The sequence below is a fragment of the Populus alba genome, chromosome 1, assembly GCF_005239225.2.
Source record: "Populus alba chromosome 1, ASM523922v2, whole genome shotgun sequence".
Classification (NCBI taxonomy): Eukaryota; Viridiplantae; Streptophyta; class Magnoliopsida; order Malpighiales; family Salicaceae; genus Populus; species Populus alba.
The window spans coordinates 15,599,146-15,624,375 of record NC_133284.1 but is presented as its reverse complement, the minus strand read 5'-3'; the positions used below and the strand labels follow the sequence as shown (position 1 = coordinate 15,624,375).

General features: G+C 33.1%; 3 protein-coding genes across 5 annotated transcripts; 1 reads left to right on the top strand and 2 right to left on the bottom strand.

Moving 5' to 3' along the window:
• The first annotated feature begins 270 nt into the window (after positions 1-270).
• LOC118034844 (aldehyde dehydrogenase family 7 member B4) lies at positions 271-11,543 on the top strand. 3 transcript variants are annotated; one of them, XM_035040268.2, is made up of 16 exons: positions 271-440; positions 815-853; positions 1,045-1,181; positions 1,417-1,503; positions 1,696-1,827; positions 1,984-2,056; positions 2,294-2,316; positions 2,405-2,468; positions 2,852-2,897; positions 3,643-3,823; positions 4,279-4,455; positions 4,544-4,708; positions 4,866-5,006; positions 10,345-10,442; positions 10,797-10,946; positions 11,130-11,543. In XM_035040268.2, exons 3-16 carry the CDS (start codon positions 1,047-1,049, stop codon positions 11,182-11,184), a joined length of 1,527 nt encoding a protein of 508 aa, XP_034896159.1. In that variant the 5' UTR covers positions 271-440; positions 815-853; positions 1,045-1,046; the 3' UTR covers positions 11,185-11,543. The 3 variants fall into 3 exon arrangements, with proteins under 3 accessions (XP_034896159.1, XP_073263240.1, XP_034896158.1); XM_073407139.1 differs by having other exon boundaries at positions 4,544-4,712; positions 4,870-5,006; XM_035040267.2 differs by lacking the exon at positions 815-853.
• Positions 8,394-10,194, bottom strand: LOC140955200 (uncharacterized). The gene is made up of 2 exons (XM_073407140.1): positions 8,810-10,194; positions 8,394-8,489 (listed from the first exon to the last, which is right to left on the bottom strand). Exons 1-2 carry the CDS (start codon positions 9,891-9,893, stop codon positions 8,455-8,457), a joined length of 1,119 nt encoding a protein of 372 aa, XP_073263241.1. The 5' UTR covers positions 9,894-10,194; the 3' UTR covers positions 8,394-8,454.
• Positions 11,544-20,669: 9,126 nt separating the features above from the next.
• Positions 20,670-22,603, bottom strand: LOC118034846 (uncharacterized). The gene is made up of 2 exons (XM_035040270.2): positions 22,172-22,603; positions 20,670-21,465 (listed from the first exon to the last, which is right to left on the bottom strand). Exon 2 carries the CDS (start codon positions 21,452-21,454, stop codon positions 20,963-20,965), a length of 492 nt encoding a protein of 163 aa, XP_034896161.1. The 5' UTR covers positions 21,455-21,465; positions 22,172-22,603; the 3' UTR covers positions 20,670-20,962.
• Between the last annotated feature and the right edge of the window lie 2,627 nt (positions 22,604-25,230).

The window sequence follows — 25,230 nt, the reverse complement described above, 5'->3', positions numbered from 1 at the left end:
AAAATATCATTAATATATATTTTAATATAAATATTTATTTAAAAAATAATTATAACCACGTGTAGCACAAAACAAGCTCTTGTAAGGGATAGGGAGGAGGCACATCAGATGACGGGATGCCATAATCGTTTGTTTCCTTCAATAATCATAAATGGACAAATCATCAACCTCATCCAAACACACTAACCCTCACGTCTCTCTCTCTTCCTTTTTTGTTATTTTATTGAAGCAAGTAATATATATATATATATATATATATATATGGAGGCACGATCACTCTCTCCACGCTCCTCTTCCGTCTGTCTCCGTTCCATACCCAATCAATCAAAACTATCAACTCATTTCATACCCCATTAGCACGTTACGCTCTCTCTTCTAATCTCCTTACTTTACTGAGTTTCTCTTCTCATTCCAGAAAACAACGACGACGACAAATCAAAGTTTGTATTTTTTTTGTTTTGATCCTTCATTCTCACACACACATGCATCACCCCTACTGGGTTTTCTTTTTTGGTTCGGAAAGCCAATAAAATGAGAGGATCGCAAGTGAAGATTGAATAGAAATAAAAACTGGGTTCTCTTTAATTTGTTTAAGTATTTTTGTTTCCCTTCTCCCTTTTTTGTGTTTTAGGCATGGTTGTATTCTTCTTAGAGACTTTGATTTCACAGTGAATGAAAATATGTGAACTTCTTGTTATTTCTACATGTGCTCTTATTTTCTATTGTATTCTTGGTTTCCAAGAAATTATTGCTGAAAGCTTTGATTTTGAAGCTTATAATTTTCTCGTTTTTGGAACCCTGATTTTTTTTCCAGCTCGGTGTTTGGCTACTGAGAAAGTTTAGAAATATAAAGGTATGAAATTTTTATTCTCACTTCTGAACCGTAAGAATTAATGAAGCGCCTGCATACGTGTTTCAATTCTAAAAAAGAAAAGGATCGATTGTAATTATACGTTTCAATTCTAAAATCATGGGGTGTTATAATTTTGAATTTCAGTTTTAATGTGTGAAATAATAAATTATTTTGTTAATTTGCTTATGCAGAGATGAATTTTGCTAGGAAAGAGTATGAGTTTTTGAGTGAGATCGGGCTGAGCTCTCGCAATTTGGGGTGTTATGTAGATGGCACGTGGAAAGCAAATGGCCCTGTGGTCACCAGTTTGAATCCTGCAAACAACCAGGTTGTTACTGATTCTTTTACGTATGCATTCCATGTGTTTCTGTATAATATATGTGTATCTGTGTGTGTATCTATTGTATACTTCTGTGTATTTGCTTGTATAAACAGCTTTTATGCTCCAGTGCTAAGTTGCTATGAATCACAAATGAGGCCATTTGAGGCTCCGTGGAATGTACTAACTCCTTGCCTCACAACATCCATCGACTTTAATCATTTTCTTTTTGGTATAAATCTAGGCTATAGCTGAAGTTGTGGAGGGTTCTGTTGAAGATTACGAGGAAGGCATGCGAGCTTGCAGTGAAGCTGCTAAGATATGGATGCAGGCAAGTCTTTTTTCCTTGCTGTAGAACCTATTTAAATATTTTTGGGGGACAAATGCATGAGTTTGATGCATTATAGAATTCTCTAGCACGTGAACTTCTAATATGCTTACTAGCACTATTCTATCCTATGCATATATTCTGTTTGTGATCAACTGTTGAGACCTCCCAATTGCCCTGCATCTTATTTGGCAGGTTCCTGCTCCAAAGAGAGGTGAGATTGTCAGACAGATTGGGGATGCTTTGAGAACTAAACTTCAGCAGCTAGGTCGTCTTGTGTCACTTGAGATGGGAAAAATACTTCCTGAAGGAATAGGGGAAGTTCAAGTATGTTGCCTAGCTTTAATTTGCTATTTTAATATGAAATTGTTTATAGAATTTTCATTTCACTTGCTGTAAAACCATCTTTTGTGATTTATTATTCGTGATATATCTTGTTCTTCAATGGGCTCTTCTAACTTCATAAGCACCTATATTTTGCAGGAAATAATTGATATGTGTGATTTTTGTGTGGGCTTAAGTCGACAGCTGAACGGATCAGTAATACCTTCTGAACGTAGGCTCCATGATTAGTTCTCACCATTTTATGTATAATTTGTGGTAGTTTTTTATTTCTTTCATTGCCTTTTCAAAATAATTTTCAAGTGCATGTTTAAGTGCCATAGCTCAACTGGAATTTAGGCATTTATCTACAGCTGTCATTTTGTTTCAAAAAATCAACTCTTGAAATTGGGTATCTTCCCCAGTTTTCTAAATGTTAGTCGTTGAATAACTCATTTTCATCTGTTAACAGGTCCAAATCATGCAATGCTGGAGGTGTGTTGATCACCTCTACTTTTGAATTCAAATCACTGCATTAGTTCTTTAACACTGTTGACATTTTCAACATTTGTTCTGTGCATAGATGTGGAATCCTCTTGGAATTGTTGGTGTGATTACAGCTTTCAACTTTCCATGTGCTGTTCTTGGTGAGTGTTATATCCTGTTTTAAAAAATATTAGCCTTAGAAATAATCCAGAAACACACACACATTTACATTTTGCAATAAACAAGTATATGAAGATATATCCCATGTCTGTATCATGGGAGGTTTCTGTATCCAAAGCACTGTGTTTGTCTTCACAATTATAGTTATTTCTTCTGCCAGTAATACTTTTATTGACGGTGAAGAGTGTCCTTTTGGATGCATCCTGACTGATAAAGTAGTGTAACTTGAATGGTATTCTAACTTTTTACTGGTATTGTACCTCTCTAACATCAAAATATTTTCACCAAATTTGTTTTAATGAAGTCATCAGATGGCTTTCTTCCAGTTATGACATGGATTTTTATGTGTGCTGCTGTTCTGCAGGATGGAATGCTTGCATTGCACTAGTATGTGGCAATTGTGTTGTCTGGTAAGTCATGGTACCTGTCTTGGCTGGGACATCATGCTTTATTTCTTTCTTAGATAGACATAATGTGCATTTCATTACTGGTGTAATGTGCGCACTGCAGTCTAGTTTCTTTTCATTAAATGTCTAGTTTCAGCTTTTGAAGCTCATAATTACATGTCAATTTGTCCTTATTCAATCAAATACTTTCAGTGTTTTTCTTTTCTTTTTTCTCCATTATGTGATTATGCCATCCTGAAAGGTTCGGGTTTCAGTATCTTATTGGTGGACCACTAGCCCATTGTCCATTTCCTTCCTTGGGTTGTATTCTTGAAAGATCTATGAACTGTTTTAGGGATTATTTACGTTGACTTGCTTAGCATGCAAACAATTAAAAACAGGCAGCAGAAAACCTGTACTTGCTGTGGTTTCTGGATGGTGTTATATTTAACAGGCCTATCCTTTCAAATTAACCTATAATTGAAATTTGGATAATCCACCTTTTCTCCATAATCAGATAGATTATGTGGGTTCAATATCTAATCAGCATCTTTTGCCTTAGAAGAGATATTAGTCCGCTAAGCTTTTTATGCTCCCTTGTTGGCATACTAGTTCCCACTTCAACCTCATTTCATAGCTGCTTATTGTGATTATCAGCATAAAATTATATGAATAAACACCTACATCTACTTTGCTTTCCTTTGTTGCAAATACAACTTACAAAAGTTTTGTTTGTGCCTGACTTTGAATTGTTCCTTCTTAATTATAGGAAAGGTGCACCAACAACTCCTTTGATTACCATTGCAATGACAAGGCTGGTAGCTGGGGTGTTAGAGAAGAATAACTTACCTCCTGCAATTTTTACATCCTTCTGTGGCGGCGCGGATATCGGCCAAGCAATTGCAAAAGATACACGCGTTTCTCTGGTTTCTTTCACTGGCAGTTCAAAGGTGTTTAAATTGTTCTCGTTAGAAAATGTTTATCGTTCATGATCTTTACTGCAAGAGAAACACTTCTGTTCCTGGTCAAATTATTTATCCTATTTGATCTATAGGCCACTCTCTTCATTCATTATATTCTAAGGTTTCCTAATATATTAGTCTTATTCCAATAGTATCGCTATAATCATCTGCTGCATGTATTCAACACTGAATTTGGATTCATATTCTTTCTGTCTGTGCAGAATAAATTACTGAATCTGTGGTTTTGTAATGTGATTTATTGCAATATCAATGACTATTACTTGGATAGTGTTTCCTGGATATTCTCTCTAATTTGTGCCCAGATGTTTGAATTTTGTCACAGTTTAGAACATGTACACACAAATTTACTCTTATAGAAGGGGAGATTTTGATAATTATAATTGGTATATATTTCTTACATGCAAATTCTACATATTGTACAGGTGGGCCTAATGTTGCAACAGACAGTTAATCAGAGATTTGGTAAATGCTTGCTTGAGTTAAGTGGTAATAATGCTATAATAATCATGGATGATGCTGACATCCAGCTAGCTGTTCATTCTGTTCTGTTTGCTGCTGTTGGGACAGCTGGTCAGCGCTGCACAACATGCCGCAGGCTGGTACTCTAAAATCTGACTTTTCCTTGACATTCATGCATGTCAATGGTAGTCAAAATCAATCTTAATATTTTTCTTGCTTGTGCTGAAGCTTCTACATGAAAGCATATATCAGAGAGTACTTGATAAACTACTTGATGTATACAAGCAAGTCAAAATTGGGAATCCATTGGAAAAGGGCAACTTGCTTGGACCATTGCATACTTCTGAATCAAGGAAGAGCTTTGAAAGGGGAATAGAGATAATTAAGTCCCAGGCATGTTCTGTTTTTCACCTATCTACTATGTTTATCCAGCTGTTCCAATACTTCAAATTTAAGCATACATTTGTCCTTTATGTTCCTAGTTCTCTAGGTAAAAAATTACTGGAAATGCAAAAATAAAAATTAAAAATCACTTACTTTCATTTTGCAGGGAGGTAAGATCTTAATAGGTGGTTCGGTGATAGAATCTGAGGGGAATTTTGTGCAGCCCACAATAGTTGAGATTTCTCCAAACGCCGACGTTGTTAAAGAAGAATTATTTGCTCCTGTTCTTTATGTTATGAAATTTCAGGTACGTTCTTCATCCACCTCTTTCCTTTGGTGAGTTTTTTTCTTTGAACTGATTTTCTTTCTTTCGTGAGATATGAAGTACATAAGACTAAAGTTTCTTTCTTTCTTTCTTTCTGAAGAATTTTGAGAGAAGTCTTTCTCTTTTCTTAATCTTAACAGCCGTATGTTTGTACAATAAATAGGGAAGAGAAGCTAACCTACTGACCCTCAAAACAAGAAATAAATCCTAGATAGGAAAGTATTCTACACTAAACTAGAAAGCAATAATCTAGAGAATCTGAATAGTTAATATCAGATTCTGTTTCCTAAACCATATATACTAAGATTTCTCTAAGATCTTAACTGATTTTGAGACTGATTTCCACACTCCCCTCAAGCTGGGTTGTATATGTTTATACATGCCCAGCTTGTGACTCAATTCTTCAAAATTAGTTCTTGGTAGAGCTTTGGTGAGGATGTCTGCAATCTGAGATTTTGTTGGAGTGTAAATAAGGTGAACAATGTTCTTCTCAATCTTTTCTGTGATGAAGTGTCGATCTATTTCAATGTGCTTTGTCCTGTCATGATGAACTGGATTCTTTGCTATGCTTATGGCTGCTTGATTATCACAATGCAGCTGTATAGGTGTCAATGATTCCATGCCAAGTTCCTTAAGTAATCTAAGTATCCACATCCCTTCACAAATACCAAGAGCTAGAGCTCTCAGTTCAGATTCTGCACTGCTTCTAGATACCACATGTTGTTTCTTGCTTCTCCAAGTTACTAGATTTCCCCAAACATAGGAGCAATATCCAGAAGTAGATCTCCTATCTATAATGTTTCCTGCCTAGTCTGCATCTGTGTAGATTTCAATATTTTTGTTGTCACATTTCTTGTATAGAAGGCCTCTACCAGGAGTCATTTTCAGGTACCTCAAGATTCTATTAACTGCTGCCATATGATCTTCTGTCGGGTTGTTCATGAATTGGCTTACAAAACTGACAGAAAAGCCAATATCAGGTCTGGTATGTGAGAGATAGATGAGTCGACCCACAAGTCTTTGATATCTCCCCCTATCCACTGGTATATACTATCATTTTCTGCTCCTATCTTCTTTGTTGAATCCATTGGAGTGTCTGCAGGTTTGCATCCAAGCATTCCTGTTTCTTGTAGTAGATCCAAGACATATTTTCGTTGAGAAACATATATACCTTTCCTTGATCGTGCCACTTCCATGCCAAGGAAGTATTTGAGATACCCAAGGTCTTTGATCTCAAATTCCTTGGCTAACAGTTTCTTCAATCTCACCAGTTCTTCCTCATAATCCCCAGTTAAGATGATGTCATCCACATATACTATTAGGATTGCTATTTTCTTTTCTGGAGAGGTTTTTACAAACAGTGTGTGGTCTGCTTGGCATTGGGAATATCCATACTGTGCTACTGTCTTTGTAAACCTGTCAAACCATGCCCGAGGTGATTGCTTGAGTCCATATAGTGATTTTTTCAGTCTGCATACTCTGTTGAGGTTGGAGGATGTTTCTAGTCCTGGAGGAATATCCATGTATACTTCTTCTTCCAAGTCTCCATTAAGGAAAGCATTTTTGATGTCTAGTTGATGTAGTGGCCAGTCTTGGTTAGCTGCTAGGGACAGAAGTACTCTGATTGTATTAAGTTTGGCCACCGGAGCAAATGTTTCTTGATAGTCTATTCCATAGGACTGAGTATACCCTTTTGCAACCAGACGAGCTTTTAACCTTTCAATACTCCCATCAGCCTTATGTTTGATAGTAAATAACCATTTACACCCAACTGGTTTCTTTCCAGGTGGAAGTTCAGAAATTTCCCAAGTTCTATTCTTGTTTAAGGCACTGATTTCATCACTCACTGCCTTTTTCCACCCTGAATCTTTGAGAGCTTCTTCAATAGACTTAGGAATCTGTACACTGTCAATGGCTGAAACAAATGCATGATAGGTTGGTGATAACCCTTCATATGAAACAAATTTGCTGATGGGATGACTTGTGCATGATCTAACACCCTTTCTCAAAGCAATTGGAATATTTGAATCATCAATAACAGAGGCAGTATTCTCACAGTCAGAAGTTTCCATACCTGAGTATATTGGGGCAAAATCTGGACTTGGTTCTGAATCTTGGTCATGTGCAAGAGGTATTGTGTGCTCTATCTCCTTTCCAAGTTTTTTTCTTCTAGAGTAGGTAAGAAGCTCATGATTTGTGATCTGTTTTGGTGTAGGATGAATCTGGTCAGGAGATTGGACTGAGGCTGGTGGTGCTGGGACTGATTGGATTGAGACTGGAGGTGTAGTGTGAGGACTCAAAGTAGGAGAACTCATTGTGGAATGACTTTGGACAAGACTCTGTTGGTTGTCTCCTAGGTTAATTACATGATCAGATTGTATATCCCAATTCTGATATTCTCTCATGGTTGCCCCCTGAAGATCAGACTTGGGATAGTATGCTTGGTGTTCAAAAAATGTGACATCCATAGAGGTATAGACCTTTTTGTAGGTAGGAGAATAACATTTATAACCCTTTTGGTGTGGAGAGTATCCTATAAAAATACATTTGAGAGATGTAGGGTCTAATTTTCCTCTATGGTGTATATGGACAAACACTGAGCAGCCAAATACTTTCGGGTCTAAGGAAGAGAGTAGTTTGGTATGTGGAAAGGCTTGTAGAAGGACTTGGCTAGGAGTTTTGAAGTTTAGAACTCTGGAAGGCATTCTGTTGATGAGATAGGTTGCTGTGAGTACAGCTTCTCCCCAGAATTGTTTTGGCACATGAGTAGAGAGCATAAGGGATCTAGCAACTTCCAACAGATGTCTATTCTTCCTTTCAGCTACTCCATTTTGTTGTGGGGTGTTAACACAAGAGCTTATATGGATAATGCCTTGATTTAGACAAAAGGTATTAAGGCTAGAATTGAAATATTCTTTGGCATTATCAGTTTTTAGGATTTGGATTTTTAGTCTGGAATTGGGTTTGTATCATGGAATGGAAGTTTTGGAAAATCTGACTGACTTCAGATTTTTCTTTCATAAGGAATAGCCAAGTCAATCTAGTGTGATCATCAACAAAGGAGACAAACCACCGAGTTCCAGTTATATTGTGCACTTTTGAGGGTCCCCATACATCACTATGAATCATTGCAAATGGATGTGATGGTTTATATGAAATGGTGGGATAACTACTGCGAACATGTTTAGAGAGTTGACATATTTCACATTTGAAGGATTGTGAGCTTTTATTGGAAAAGAAAGAGGGAAACAGCCTTTCAAGGTACATGAAGTTTGGATGACCAAGGCGATAGTGCCATAACAGAACATCACTATCTTTATTGACATGAAAATTTAAAGCTGACTGACCCTTGAATGATATATAGCTTTTGTTTTGAGTTTGCCTTCTTAGAGGAATCTCACTTTTGAGGAGATAGAGCCCAGAACACATCTTAGCACTGCCAATCTTCTTCCCCGTATCCAGATCCTGAAATATACACAAATGAGGAAAGAATTTAGCAACACAATTTAGATCACGAGTCAATTTGCTGATTGAGAGTAGGTTGCAGTCTAGGTTAGGGACATGGAGGATAGAGTTTAGGATCATGTCCCTTGAGAGTCTGCTCAGGCCTATTCCCTTAACTTGGGAGGAAGACCCATCAGCTATACGGACTGTAGAGTTATTAGTGCACTGATTGTATTCATTAAGAAGAGTGGCATCTCCTGTCATATGGTCTGACGCTCCAGAGTCGATGATCCAAGGGCTTGAGTGTTTCTTACTAACAGTAAGGGCTGTTGAAAAGTTACCTTTTTGTGCTAACAGTCCAGATCCAGAACCAGAGGCTGACATACTTGGTTGAGACAGTGAATTCTGACTGAAGAGTTGCTGTAAGATCTCAAGCTGTTCCTTGCTGAAAGGACTTGTTTCTGTTGGCAGAATGGTGTTCTTATCTCGGTTGTTGTCTGAATATACATTGTTGGCACGTCTGTCTTTGTCATTTATTGATTTTGATGGTTTCCAATCAGCAGGTTTGCCATGAATCTTCCAGCAGTTTTCCTTGACATGTCCTGGTTTGTTGCAGTGATCACACCAGGGTCTTCCTTTCCTCTGTCGATTATCATAGTTGCTGTTTGAATAGCCTCGAGCAGCAAGTGCAGATCCTTCCATTATATGAGCTGAGTTGTGAGGTCCCATCATTACTTTCTTTCTACTTTCTTCACGTCTAACCTCAGAGAATGCTTCTCTGAGATTTGGAAGAGGTTTGGTTCCCATTATTCTTCCTCTGACTTCATCAAGATTCTTGTTGAGCCCGAGAAGAAATTTGAAAGTTCTTTTCTGCTCTACAATTCTTCTATATAAGACTGTGTCTTCAGGGCAATTCCAGCTGTGAGTTTCAAACATATCTAGGTGCTGCCAATGACGGCAGAGAGTGTTGAAGAATTGAGTGATAGAAAGTTCTCCTTGGCGTAGATCATGTAACACTGCCTCAATCTCAAATAGTTCTGATGTATTTTCAGAACTTGAGTAGGTTTCTCTTGCTGCTTCCCAGATTTCCTTTGCTGTTCCATATAGCAGAAAGTTTTCGCCAATTTCATTGGTCATTGAATGGATCAGCCATGACATTACCATATGATTTTCAGTCTTCCATGTTCGAAACATGGGATCATTCCTTTCTGGTATGATGATATCCCCTGTGAGGTAGTCATCTCTGCCCTTTCCACAAATAAACATCATGACTGATGATGACCACTGAAGATAATTGTATCCATTGAGTTTGTGTCCTGTGATTTGGTGTGATGTGCCTTCAGTGCCTCCTGAAAGGCTAACAGATGAGGTTGTTCCTGGCTGTGAGGTCACCTCAGAGAGAGAGCTTTGTCCTGCTGCTGCCATGTCTTAGAGAAGCAGATTAGGGTTCAAGAGTAGGCTCTGATACCATGAAGAATTTTGAGAGAAGTCTTTCTCTTTTCTTAATCTTAACAGCCGTATGTTTGTACAATAAATAGGGAAGAGAAGCTAACCTACTGACCCTCAAAACAAGAAATAAATCCTAGATAGGAAAGTATTCTACACTAAACTAGAAAGCAATAATCTAGAGAATCTGAATAGTTAATATCAGATTCTGTTTCCTAAACCATATATACTAAGATTTCTCTAAGATCTTAACTGATTTTGAGACTGATTTCCACACTTTCCTTTTTTTTTCTTTTGATAGCTAATCTCTACTATTTTTCCTACAGTTATTTTATGCATGTAGAGATTGCTGAAAATTAATTTGCATTTGGTGTTTCATTTGTTGGGTTTGCACTTAATCTAAATTCTTAAAGCTGAACTCTCTCTGCAGACTTTACAAGAAGCAATTGAAATAAACAATTCAGTTCCCCAAGGATTAAGTAGTTCTATCTTCACTCGCAAACCTGAAATTATCTTCAAGTGGATTGGGTGAGTTTTTCCATGGTCATGTCTGTAGAGTGAATTATGTTATTCTATGCTCTCTACATGCTAAAAAATCCTTGGATGTGAATTATGTGATTGTAGGTTGCATTTTTTATCTAAATAAAAATATTTTGCTCCTGAATTTGGAGTTTTTCATTCCCATGCAATTTCTGAAGGCTGTTCTTGATTCTCACTCCCCTTAATGATCTTCGTGAAAATATTTACAAGAAGTGACATTTTTGTTGATAGTTCTTTAATTCCTGCACACAGCCGAGTTCCTTGAAATGATTTGTGTGTTTTATAAGTATTCATCTTTTGTTGCTTAGCTAAAGAAATTCCTCACTTGATTACCTAATGCAGGCCACTAGGAAGTGATTGTGGAATTGTGAATGTAAATATACCAACCAATGGTGCTGAAATTGGTGGTGCTTTTGGTGGCGAAAAGGCTACAGGGGGTGGCCGTGAAGCAGGGAGTGATTCTTGGAAGCAATATATGCGACGCTCAACTTGGTAAATCTAAGAATCATTGACAGTTCTTGGATTTCTCTGTTTGATGCTTGAATTGAATTCTAGCCCTTTCCACGTTGGGAAATTAGATATAACCTTTTTTTTTTCTCGACAGAGAAAAAAAATGCAAATAAATAAAACTTCCAATAAAATTGCCACTGATCCTTTTTATTAATTATTTGACAGTACAATCAATTACGGTAATGAGCTACCACTGGCACAAGGAATCAATTTTGGGTAGACAACCGTCAAGGTCCAGCAAGTCCACTCTTCTTGCAAATCAAAATTCCTGAAGGATTCTATATTTCCTGAAGGTTCAAGAGCTGTTCTGTCACCCTTTGGGTATTATCATCAGGTTTGCTGGCCTGAAATGTTCTAGCAGAGCTGTGGTCAAAGATCTTTCCTGTTTACAACCAGCTTTTCCCTGGATTAATTAGAATTACTTGCAACAAATAATAACAATGATGTCTTTCAAAGAACAAAGAAAATTGATGTTTCATTATAGCCATTCCTTGGTGTTCTTGTAGCTGTAAAACACGATTTACTATTTCACGGATAACGTGAATTAATGTTCTATGGACTTGGTTTACATTTCTCCAATATTTCTCTTTCCTTGTGCATTATGACAGAAATATTCCATCTAACTTGTAGATAGCATGCAAAGTTACCCAGTGCCTAGCTTGTCTAACTGTAAACCTTGAAATGGGAGATTATCAGTTCAAAATTGCATTACAGGTGACGTTCTTCTCTTGTTTGATCAGGCAAGGGCCATCTTTATTTACAACCATAAGTAAAAGAAAGAAAGAAAACTCAAGAAAGGGTTAGGAGAACACAATAAAAAGACAAGACTCAGATGGATAGGAAGGAATACAGATGGTCATTAGAAACTAGAAAGCGGAAGAGATACAGAGCTAGGGAGGAAATGGAGTCGAAGAATGATATGCTGAAGCTTATAATCAATAGCAATTAAAGATCAAACAAGAGAAGAATGCCACATATAATTACCAAAACCAGACATGGGTGTAACTTTGATCTTCGTATTTCGTGTCCTTTTCCAAAGCTTCAAACTCCCGATTCCCTACCGGCGAAGCCATGGTTTAGGCCAATATTCAGCCCCAGCCCCAGCCCCAGCGCATTAAGGCGATGGTATGTATCAGCTTTTTTTTGTTTGTTTGTTTGATTAACCAGGTGGTCGAACTAGTTTGTGTATTTTAATTAATTTTATAAATTTTAAAATTAATAATTATATAAATTTTAATTTTATAAGTTTTAAAATTAACAATTATATAAATTTCTAATAAGTACGAGAGTATTTGAACTCATCATGACCATTAGGAAGCAAATTCAATAATATAATGCCTTTAAGTTATGAACTGTACATTTATTCGTTGTGAAATTTTTTAGCTAATGACTCTCTCACCGTCTAGCTACTTGTAAAGATGCAGTTCAATTGCAATTGAATAAGGACTAGTTTCTTGAAAAAAAGAAGATAATAATATTATTTAATTCATAACAATGCAAATTGTTTCGAGTTTATTTACTTATTAAGCCATAATAAAAATTTTATCTTATCATTTCGTCACTTAACTAATTGTATCATAAATTTGATAATTACGAATAGTTTTGATAAAGAGGTACGCTGTTATCTATAGAAAAAAAAAAACAGCATTTATTTTATAAAACATATTTTTCAATAATTACGAATTAATAATCACTTGTACATAAAGTATAGTAAATCATGTTTTTCTTTCTTTCGTTTTTTTTTTCTTATAGAATACCCTTTTCAATCAAAGACAAAAAAGTTTTCGAGAAAAAAAAAGTTATTATTGCATGTAATTTATAATTAAAGTCTTAAATCCACATAATAGTGCTACAAAGTACGTTGTATTAATGCTATATTACACAATAATCATGCATATTAGATTATATAAATTATATTATAAAAATAAAATATCATAAAAATAATAATTTCAATATACATCAAACACCAAAAATATGTGTGAAAGTGTTGTTTATAAAAAAAGATAATAACCCAAAAATGTTATCTACTATCTTATTTTCTATTATATGACCAAATCCCAAAAGGATATTCAATTTTTTTTTTCATTACACAACCAATTATAATAAAAATAATCCATTTATCTCAAAAATATAAATCTCAATTTGGATGAACAAGCTAGTTCTTAATCATTTATGTTCTTGCATTAACATTAAAATAAAATAAAAAACTAAAAGGTATCGAACATTAACAGCATAGCAAGACAAATTATTTTGGATTGGTATAATAAAATAATTATTTTTTTAAATATAAAACCTTTGCTATTTGAAGCTATACGATCATATCCATTGGTTATTTTTCAAATGTATTTGGACAAATCAATTTTCTCATATTTTTTTAACACAATAGAATGATTTAATTACTTTTCAAAGATAAAATATTAAACTTGTGTAAATGATCCTTTTTATCTTTTAAATTTTTTAAACAGAGTAAAATAACTTAATTATCCTTAAAATAAAAAAAATTTAAGTTATCATCCAAGGGTGTTTTTCATCTTTTTATTATGGTTTTTTTGTTGTTATTATAATCAAGTTCACTTAAGAGTTGTTTGATAATTTAATAAATATAAATATCATTAACAAAAAAGATCAGGCATGTGGGCTCCCCTTGCACCTTTTTGGCGATAAGTGTAGTGTCATCCAGTAACCAAATGTTGTCTTTTGTAGCGGTATTTAAATTTTTTCGACACCCCATCATGATATGACATGTATAGCCAAAAGAGCTTTTAATTTGGTGTTGATAGCCTTCCCCCCCCTCTCATCTCATTGATTTCCACTCATGACACCCTTCAAAATATCAAAATAATCATTCAATTTGTTTTCCTTTCAGATGTGGTCTATTTTCTTTGATTCTTGTTTGTTTTATATGAAATAATTTATAAAATTATATATATATATATTAATTTCATTTTTTTTTTAATTTTTTATAAGTTATATTTGGTTTCAATTTTTTTATTGCTACTAGTTTTATTTTAGATAATTTTTAAAATGTATAATTTCTTTTTGCAATTTCATTCTCTATTTTTTTTCCTATCAAATTTCATCCCCATTCTTCTGATTGTTATTTCTTTTACCTTAGAATTTTTTTAAAAAATTTATATTTTTTTCTAGTTTCATCCTTTGATATTAAATTGGTTGGGAATTGAGTTTTATGATTGAGCCAAGATTTAAGATTTAATGGGTTGGGAATTTGGGAGATTAACCCAGGTTTAAAAGACTCGCCCAAATTTGCTTGTTTTTTTCCTCCTTTTTTAAGCACAAGTTTTTTCAGTTTCATTATTTAATATTTATTTAATTGAAGAGTATGCATTGTTATGTTTTTTTTAGTTGCTTTCTTTTGAATTTCTTACTTATTTTGAAAATGATATAGATTATATTGCTCTTTAATATTGAGTTGTTTAATAATTAAATTTCATAGTTTTATTCAATTTTTTTCGACGAGGTTATCCTAATATCACAACCAAGTCGTAGATTTTGCATGCTAACCTAGGTGGATCCGGGTTGAGTATTTTTGACCTTTTTTAGATTATATATATATTTTAATTTTGTCATTCAATATTTTGTTTGCTAGAAATTGAGATTTAAATTTTTTATTTTACTTTTTATGGGGTTATCACGTTTTTATTTAATTTTTTCTTTTTTGTTAGATAAGATCCTTCAACATTTGATTTCTTTAAAATTAAATTTTTATTTTTATTTTATCCTTCAACATTTGATTGATTGAAAACTGGTCTTTATAAATTCTTCTCGCTTTCTTTTCTATGAGGTTATCTCAATCATATGTCTATGATCGTAGGGTTAGCAGGTTAACTTCGTTTGACTCAGGTTTTTGTTTTCATTGTTTTTTAGAATTTTTTTTTTTGAAGCTTCACCCCTTGATATTGGGTTGTTTACTTATTGAGCTTCATGATTTTACTCAATTTTATTTCGACAAGGTTATCTTGGTATTACGATCAAGTTGCATATTAAGCATGTTAATCTAGATGGGCTCGAGTCTAGTTTTATTAGCCTTTTTTCATTGCAAACTTTTTTCACTTTATTTATTGTCATTATATTTTTTTATTAGTGTTATTAAATTAGCCAAATTTATTAAATTCAATTGATTCAATGGCTCGTCTTAATTTTGTGTTTTGCCTTTTTAGAAATATTTGCATTACCTTAACATTTTGAAAAAAAATTGAGTCGGACAATAGTAAATATCACACCACCTATTCTAGTGAGGAGTGTAGCTCAACTAGTCAGACTTGACTTTATTCCCTATAAATCACTAGTTTAAGTTTCATAAACCTCAAAGTGATTGGAGGCTTAGATGATCGTTAATTTCAGGGCTCGTGGAATTAGTCAAGGTATATGTAAGTTGACTCGGACATCCACATTAATAATAATAATAAAAAAAAGGCTAACATGGAGGGTGGTAAATTTCCTGGAATAAGAAGTTATGAAGTAGCTGGAAGTTCAATAAAACACACATAATTTATAGGAGCCAATAAAATATCCTAAAAAAACAAATTAAATTTAAGGATTAGAATGTAAAGTTAGAAAAAAAATATTAGGCGACCACCAAAGGTGAGGACTGTTGAGGAGTCAAGGGCTGTGCTAGGTGTGTGTCCATCCAACTCGCATAGCCTGTTCGAGCGGGCCACGAAAGTGTTCCTGGTTCCTTTTTTTTTTATTTCTTCTTAGTCCTTTCAAATAGTTTTCAACTAGATTTGCGAGGTGATAATTTTTTTTTATATAAAAAATATATTAAGGAAATTTATTTTTGGTAATTGAGTTACTGGAACAATTGGTAATTCAAATAATATAAATAAAAAAATATAACAAACAATAAAAAATAATAAAAAAATTAACGATAAAAAAGTAAAAAAAATCCAACATGAACAAGTATAAAAACCCTCAATGTTGAAAGGAAAAAAAAAAAATGTAAAAATGCCAAAAAAAAAAAAAACTAAAAAAAAAATCCAAAAAATTCAATTAAACTGAGTTAGTACACAAATTCTGAATTCCAAGATCATAAATATAAAATTAAGATAACCCATAAAAAAAATCATTTAAAAAAAAATAATAAAAAAAAATAATGATCAAATTTGTTAGGAAAAAAACATACAAGGGTTGAATTATATATATATATATATAATGATATAAAATAAAATAAATAGTAATAAAATAATAATAACTAATTTTGAAAGATTAAAAAAATAGAAGGAATTTAAAATTAAAAAATAATTGTAATTTTGTGATGTAAGTATGTTTTAATTTTTTTTTTGTAGAAAATATAATTTGGGGCATAGACTTGACTGAAAAAAGAAGAAGAAAGAAGCTAATATATGGACATAAAAATAATATGGAAACCACCAAAAAAGGATGGTAAAATAAAAATGGTATAAAAGGTAGATAAAAAAAACCCTAATTACTGAAATATAAATATTAAATGAGAAAATTATAAAAATATCAGTTTTTAAAAATAAAAAAACCTGAATAAATTTTTTAAACCTAAATAAATATTTCAAACGCGTAATTTATTAAATATTAGATCTGTGCAGTTGATGTACAGTAATTGATGTCCCACCACGACTCGAATAAATGTATGTCGTTTCATCGAACTTGATAAAATCGTCGATCTATAACAATAACAATAACAATGTGAGGACGAAGCTAACTGGATTGCTGGAACAAAACGCAAGTAATTAATGATTTCCAGTTTCACTCTAAACTTGCAGGGAGAAATTACTGAAACAAACTTCCAAAACAATCACTTGATAATCTAAATCTACTCCAAATTATCTGCAAAAATTAAAAATAAATAGAGAGGGAGTGTCACATATTTAATAAAAATCAATTCATCTTCTTAGCTAGACGAAACATGCCAAAACTTACTAATACATACAATTCACAATCAATTCATTTATTATACCAAAGTTTTAGTTTTTTCAAAGATTCAAAAGATCAAAAACACATTTATAAATCATTCACAAACTTAAATAATTCAAACTAATTATTCTAAATACAAACATTGATTGTATACTCATATTTAAAGTTAAATTTAGAATAAAAAAATTATTGTTACTCTAATAACAATAAAATAAACTAAAATTGTAATAGTTTTTATTTGCAGGATTTTAGAAGATTAATTGAAATGTTCATAAACTAATCGGGCACTCATGATTAACAAAAAGAAAGAAAGAAAGAAAGAATGCTTAGTTGTTAATTAAGTAACAATTCAATTACCGCTTGGCTGAAAAATAAACCAAAAACGGAGACGGCCGAAAAATAATATAGCTGTCTCCAAATGTGCATTTTGCATGAAAACAAGATTTGTACGAAGATAACAAGCAATATCCAATGACAAAAAAAAAAAAAAAAAAAAAGAGAGAGAAGAGAATGTACTGCACAAAATAAAACAAGAAAGAGAAAAAAAAAAAAAAAATGATAAGAAACTAAAAAACTTATCAAAACTCTAATAACAAATATCTTTAAAATCATTTGAAATATATCTTAATAAAACGAATTTATAAACACTATCTTTGAAATTGGTGACGAGTCACGTGCACTTTTTTAAAGGCAATGATATGCTCATATAATATATGTCAATTATATATATATATATATATTTTTTAATAGCTTATTTGACATGGCCTGAACGAGCTGTTTCTAGTTGATTTGCACTAGCCTAAACAAACCCCCTCTTATTCTCTCCTATTTTAACCTGAAAATTAACTTGGTCCTCGACCCAGTAACATTAAAGAATTCCTAGCTAGGGCATGATTCACAATGCAAAGTGACGTGTTAAAAGACAATGTGTTAATGTTCTTTCTTGAATCATTTGTTATAATGTCTATCTTTTTTTATTGATGAATTGCTACGATATCAACCATTTATCAATAACATTAACACCAATAAAAATCACCAATTATTTCATCGATAACAAGCATGCATATATATATATATATATATATATATATATGACTCAACTTTTTATAATTTTTTTTTCTTGGAATAAGTTCAAGTGATTGAGTTTGTAAAATACATGCAGCCACAAGCAAAAAGTAGAAGTGTCCTGAGTTGTTTTGGACTCCATACACATTATAAAAAATGTCTCATGCTAGACACATTCTCTTCTCACACACAGAAACTCTCTTCTCACAATTTCTCTCTTTACATTCACACTCCTTCTACATTTGTTAATTAAGTATTAGAGGTTACATGTTCAAACGAGTAACTTGTTTTATAAAGAAATCATGAAAGCTCAACAACCAACATTAGTAATTTTTATACTTACAAATGTAGAAGACTCTCATACTCTATCAAAAACATTTTAATTTAATAACTTAAGCTTTTAGGCGAGGTCCCAAGATATAATTTATATTATTTTATAACACATCCCTCTCAAGTGAAAGCCATTTGAATTTAAAATTTGCATACACTCACATTACTTTGTATTTAATTTTTATTAAATAAATAGGGATGATAAGATTCGAACTCGTGACCGTTTGGTTATCAAGGCTCTGATACCATATCAAAGAACCATCTCAACCCAATAACTTAAGTTTTTATGTGAGATTCTAAAATATAATTTATATTATTTTTTAACCTGTGATGAAAACGACACCATCAATGTAATAAGATGTGAGACATAACATTTGTTTTTCTATTATTGTACTGGCTTTCAACTATTTACTTTGTGAATACTATTAATTATAATCTTGATTAGAAGTGATCATGGGAGATCTGCTTATAAGTTGTATTTTAGCATTTTTTCACATTTGTCTGTCTTCTACCCTCTCTTGGTGCTGTAGTAATTAAGATATTGTTGGTTAAATCCTTGCTTTGTACAAGTATATTGAGAAAGAAACATAAAAACCTCTGCGATATATACGACCATAATTAATTTCTATGGTCAAAAGATAGCGCACCCTGCTGGAAGCCTAACTCCAATAAGTGAGCAAGAGATTGCACGGCAATAGCCTCCAATTGTGCAGGCCACATTTTGTTCCTTTTAAATTAAATACCACACTCCTCCTTGCCATGTCATGGGTAAATACCCTAAATTTTCATGTTAATTGCTGTACTCGAATTAATCCATAGTTTTAAAAAACCAACAATACTCCCCTCTCGATCGCAAACCATTAATTTATTTTATATAACTCTACAATATATTAATGTACACCATACTGTATCATATTTAATAAAGTATACATTCATAAATAATAATAAAAAAACATATGTAGCATAATACACCTTGGAAGATGGGAAAAAACCATTACTATACTTAGGCAGATCAAATCAGACTGATCAATCCCTATTTAGCAATGAATCAGGACAGACCGTATTCATATATATTAGCACATACAAGATCTCTGACAAAACAAAATATTTGTGTTTTATTTCCTTGAAATAGCCTTAGATGGTAGATATAAGCCCGCAAACAATTTTGGTTCACATTGGTTTTGATTTTTCAAACATCTTTTTTGTATTTTTGTTACCATAAATATATTTTACAAGGTGTCTAAAATAATTATTTTTTAATTAAAATATAGTTAAAAATAAGTTTTTTTTTTTTTTAATCTAAAACTTCACAACATGGTTTTTTTAATAACCGGAGGTCACTGAATCTAGACAAAATAAACAACACACATCATTTGCATTATTTTTTCCCCAAATTTTAACACTCATTAAGAAAATTCAAAATAAATAAAACTTAGATACTTGGATTGCTCTAGACTTAGCGCCCAAGTCATTTTCTCGAGGCCATGTACTCTAGGTCAACCAAATCCAAGTGTCCCAGTCTTTTTCCTTCCTTTTTTTTTTTCTTTAAAATTTAACCCATCATAATTTGACATTTTTTTCTTGCTTATTTTTTTTTTATTTTCACTATTTAATTAAGCAACATAACTTGTTTTGATTTAGTATTTTTATCTAATTGTCTTGATATTTGGTTGATTTTTTTGTTTCATATTTTTTTTTGGGTTGCATTGCTAGTTTTAAATTTATTTAATTAAATGCATATACAAACTTTTTAATTTATAATTAAGATTTTCTTATATTAAAAAGAAATTATGTAACCCACAGTGAAATGAAAAATCAAATAAACAGGAAGCAGTAAGTTATCTATCTTCGTTGGACTTGTAAAGAGCACATTGAATTCATTATTAGTAAAACCAAAAAAGCGTCTTGTCTTTGGTACAACCTTACTAGCTGTTTCATTGTCAAAAGAGCGATGATCTTGAAGGTTGGGAAGATATGAAGAGATTCACGCAAGCCATAAGCCATGGGCAATCATTTTTGTCACACACAACACAGGAATACTTCACCCACGACACTATCTCCCTTTTTTTAGAAGAATCAAATAAAGAAATGCCATTAATGGAACCTTGAGCACCGAGAGAACCGAAAAGTAGGCCTCCCACCATTAGAGAATTCCATGCTCACCAGAGCCTTCTGTGGATCTATTCGCATCCTCGATTTCTGTGATCAATCTCCTTTGATTCTTTAATAATATCGCACCAACTTCCAACCAAATGTTGAATTATGACAAATATCATGCGGGGACCAAATTATTATGTTTCAATTATGGTGTGAAAATGGCTAGACATCAATTCTGAATGGTCATCGAGAGTTTGAAACCATGGAAACAACTAATCTACGACTTGTTCTAATCACACCAAAACATGTCAGAATTACTAAGAAATATACTTTGGTAAAGAGGAAGCAGAGTTTCATAAGAGATGGATTATACACGCAGGTACAACTGAAACAAAAAGTTTCAGGAAAAAGCTTCTGACAAGAAGTTCTGTAACAACTAACAAGTAGCGCTAAATTAGGCACCTATCTTCGATTTTTTTCCCCCTTTGATCTTTCTTGTTTTGCATCATAATGAAATGTAGTTTTTTTTTTTTTTTTCCAATATTTTCACTGTCATTTTATTGATCACCCCATATTCCACAGAACCTCATTAGTATGCATCAACCAGACAAGGTAGTGAAGCAGCTTTCGGACCTTGTAAGCGCAGCAGCACGAATTTCTCCCTTCGTTTTGGTAGGACTACTTGGAGTTGACCTTAAGCCTCTCGGTGAATCCAAGCTTCTTCTAAGAATTTGTCTCATGGCAGCTATCAAATGAATGGTTGGATCAGGAGGTGGCCCTGAGGAAACAAACTTCTTGCAGAAGTTCATGTGCTTTGCCATTGCTTCTTCAGTGCTAATAAGCCTCTCAGTCCTTACGATTTCATCTTTTATAGCCTCTGCACACAACCCACAAATCCATTTACCATGATATCTTTCGCGTACTCTTTCAATGTATCCCGGTGTGCACTCTTCGGTTAGGCCACAACAATCACATTTAGCAGACTCGACCTCAATCTGCGCGATGAGTTTTGTTACTGTCGTTGCTGCTGCTGTTGCTTGTGTTTCTGGTGTCGAGACCACCATAGGATCACTGATAATAGTAGCAGGCATTGCCAATTACCCTAGAAATTCATCAAACAACGTTAACCATTAATAAAGGGCTACACAATATATATATTATGTTTTCATTTCAACTTAGTTGCCAGCTACTTGCAACTTAATTGATGTGATGAAAGATGAGTTGTGAAATGCTCTGTTTTCTAAATTTGATTTCTTTGTTTCTAAAACACGAGGAAAAAAAGGCTTGACTATTACGCGTAGAATGCACTAGGAAACCAGCTGGACATCCAAAAAAAGGGTTTTGAAAACAGCTCAGCGTCTAGAAAAGTTGTGGAAAAAAAAGACAAAAAAGAAAGCCTTTAGGTTTGGTTTTCCTTCGATTCTCTGTTCAAGGAAAACAGAGCAGCAACACCTTCAATCATACAAATACAGCTCTTAAAACATAACAGAGCAGCAACACCTTAAATCATACAAATACAGCTCTTAAAACATAACAGAGCAGCAACACCTTCAATCATACAAATACAGCTCTTAAAACATCCATAGCAAGGAGAAAGAAAAGACACAAACATTTAAAACGATCAGGAAAGATGAATACAAGTAAAGAATATTAAAACAAAAACATTTTTCCTAGAAAAAGAAAAATAAACATACAACAAAAGGGCTAACGAAAACAAGACCATATGCTTGAGTGCTTTGCATGGAAAAGCAATATATACAGGCGACTAAAATGAAAAAAAAATCCTGATGAAGAATAATAATTATTACCAGAAGCAGCAGATCAAACTAAAACTCCTTAATGGTTTTTTCTTTTGTAGGTGTGTTGTTAATAAATGTTATGTATGTCTCTCTGTCTCTTTACTTCTGCTGGCTACCTTGGCTTTGGTAAACACTCTCTCTTTTTCGCACTCTCCTTCAACCTTCTCTTCTCCAGCAAAGAAGATTTCATGAATCCAATTCATTTCAAAGGGAAATCTTCTTCCTTTTTTTTTTTTTTTTCCTTTCTCCAAATCTTAAACTTGTATGAATCAAGATGTAGAACCCCTTTTCTTTTCTTTTCTTCCCTTTCCTTGATGACTAGCAGAGAAAGAGCCCAAGCCAAATCTTCAAAAGAACAAAAACCCAAGAGACAGCTTTTTGTTTCTCTTCCACAGAAACAAAAAGAAGGAAGAAGTCGCACTTATATTATAAGAGAGAGAAGAACAAGAAGGAGAAGTAAGGAAAAGAGAACAATGATTGGAGCCTTAAAAGAGTGACAATCTCACGTCGACAGTAGATGCTGTCATTGAAATCTAACCGTTGATTTGCTGTTTGCCAGCTAAGCATTTATCATGTTTTAGCAGAGACGCCTATTCTTAGACAATTGTGTGCTGTTTTAGAGGATTCTGCCTCTTCATTCTGCCATCCCTCAACCCAATTATTACATGCCACGTGTAGTACACAGACTTGTAAGGTACCGGTTCCCTTCACAGCCAAGTTGCCATTTAAGTAGTTATTTTGTGTGTGTATAATAGGGTTCTTGGAGTTGATGCTGATTCATTCAGATTGCTAATTTTGGGAGTTTGCAACTAATCAATTTGAAGTGCAGGGTTAGTGTTCTCTGTCATTTGTGATTCCCAAGCAATTATTGTGTCATTTGCTGGACTGTTCTGGACGTACCAGCCCTTTTTTTTTTTTTTTTTTTTTTTGTTTCCAAAACCAATTTAATTTCTATTTGAAGATTGGATCATAAAAGGAAACACAATATTATACCATTTTTGTGTCATTTACCAGACGACCCCATGTGTATGGAAACTCTGCTCAGCGTGGACGAATCCAGTGGGTGGGGATCCCTAGTTTTTCAAACTTTCAGGGATCTTGAAGAGCGAATTTAGTGCAATTAATTTGTTGTGTTATTAGGGCATTTATGAGTGATTATAGAGATGTCTGGGAATCTTGGTAAAATTCTCTTATATGGTAATTGATTTCGCCAAAAATTTAGGATTGGATTGGTGAGATGTGTGGTCTTCGGTGTAGATTTTATCTCTAAATTTTTGTACTGAAATCTGTTTCACACTTTATAAACTCAAAACAACAATAATATTACATATTTTTTTTCTTACAATACAAGAACATTACACTAGAGCTTCTTGATGTACTAAAAAAAATGTTAGATATAAGGTCACATAAGACATCAATTTGAAGAGGAAACTAAGTAACATTGGAGTCAATTTTTATAAAGACTTTTTAATTGAGTCATGTGAGTGTGATTTTGATGTATAAATAGATTATTAATTAATTGTGAGTTATGAAATAAAATAAGCGTTGGTATCAATTGTGATAGAGACTTGCACGTCTTGCAAAGAAGAAGATAAACGACACTAACCCACTCCATTAATTTCTTGTCCCCATCTTTCCCATGAAGTTTTCCCATCACAAAAATATGGGTTGTGTGCCATAATTGGAACTGTGGGCCTGTGTGCTTTCCACACTGCAAAAAACCCATTAAATCACGTTCATGCATGTGAAGCATGCATCACCAGGCAATCTATGGTAAAGGTTTGACATACAAGGTGGGAAACGCATCTATATACAGACGATGGGATTTTTTTTTCTTTTTTTCTGGTGGCCAATATTTGATTTAATCAAGTCCTTTCTCAATCGAAGAATAGTTTGCTACTAGTTATGTGGGTATGGATTTCGAGATGTCAACAACAATATATATTAGTTTCTTCATAAAGTATATATAAATGGAAAATAAATGATGAATAAAATGAAGTGAAAAGAAAAGGTGCAGCCATGCACCAATAAAACAATAGATGGTGACTGCAAGGGTCAGCACAGGAAGCAAAAGAGAGGAGATTGTAGCAGATTTCATGGTTCTTTCAATGGAAGAGAAGGAAGGTATAGAGGACATAAAAAGAAACATGCCGAGAAGGAATATTTGAGAGCCAAGTCTAATGGAAGTGATAGAAATTGTGAGGAAATATCCTTAAACTAGAGGAAAAGTGAGGTCTTGTAGGGGTGGAAGAAGCATCTTGTGTTCCATGGAAATAAAAAAAAACAGTGCTTGAAACAGGCGGAGACTATCCACGAGCGGAAGACGTTTAAGGGAAAACGTTAACAAGTCGTAGAAACCATCCAGGTAGCGATACAAGCAGCAATGCATTTAACAAAAAAAAGAAAAGAGAGGGAGAATTCAAGATGAACAAATTAAGAACAACGCAAAGATCCCTTTCAAGAATGAACAATCTGCAGTGAGATAAAACTCAATGCATACAACTTGTTGATGTTGTTTAAGCGTTCAAACAAAACAGTTAAGAGTTGGAATCAAGAGGGTATTGTTTGTTTTTTGAAAAGTAGTTTTTAAGAAATTATTTTTCAAACTTTTCAGTGTTTATTTGCTATTAGAAAAATTAGTCAACGGAAACCATTTTCCAGTCAATCGAAAACACTTTCCAGTCAAAGAAAAATTTGGCTTGGTTTTCAAAAAAATGTTTTTATTTTATTTTGGGTGGAAAACACTTTCCAGAAGTTGTGAAAAATTTAGAAATGTCATAATATTTGCTGATTATATCAAATTTGATCCTCAAATTTTTGATTGCTATATATATATATATATATATATATATATATATATATATATTGAATATTTGTTTTTCAATTTCATCCCTTAGAATTTAACTTTTATATTAATTTTGATCCTCATTTTTATAATTGTTATTTTTTTTCTCTTATCATTTTTTAATTGAATTTTTTTTATCTATCAAATTTGGTCCTCATTCTTTTGATTGTTACTTATTTTATTTGAAATAATTTATGAAATGTTAATTATTATTATTTTAATT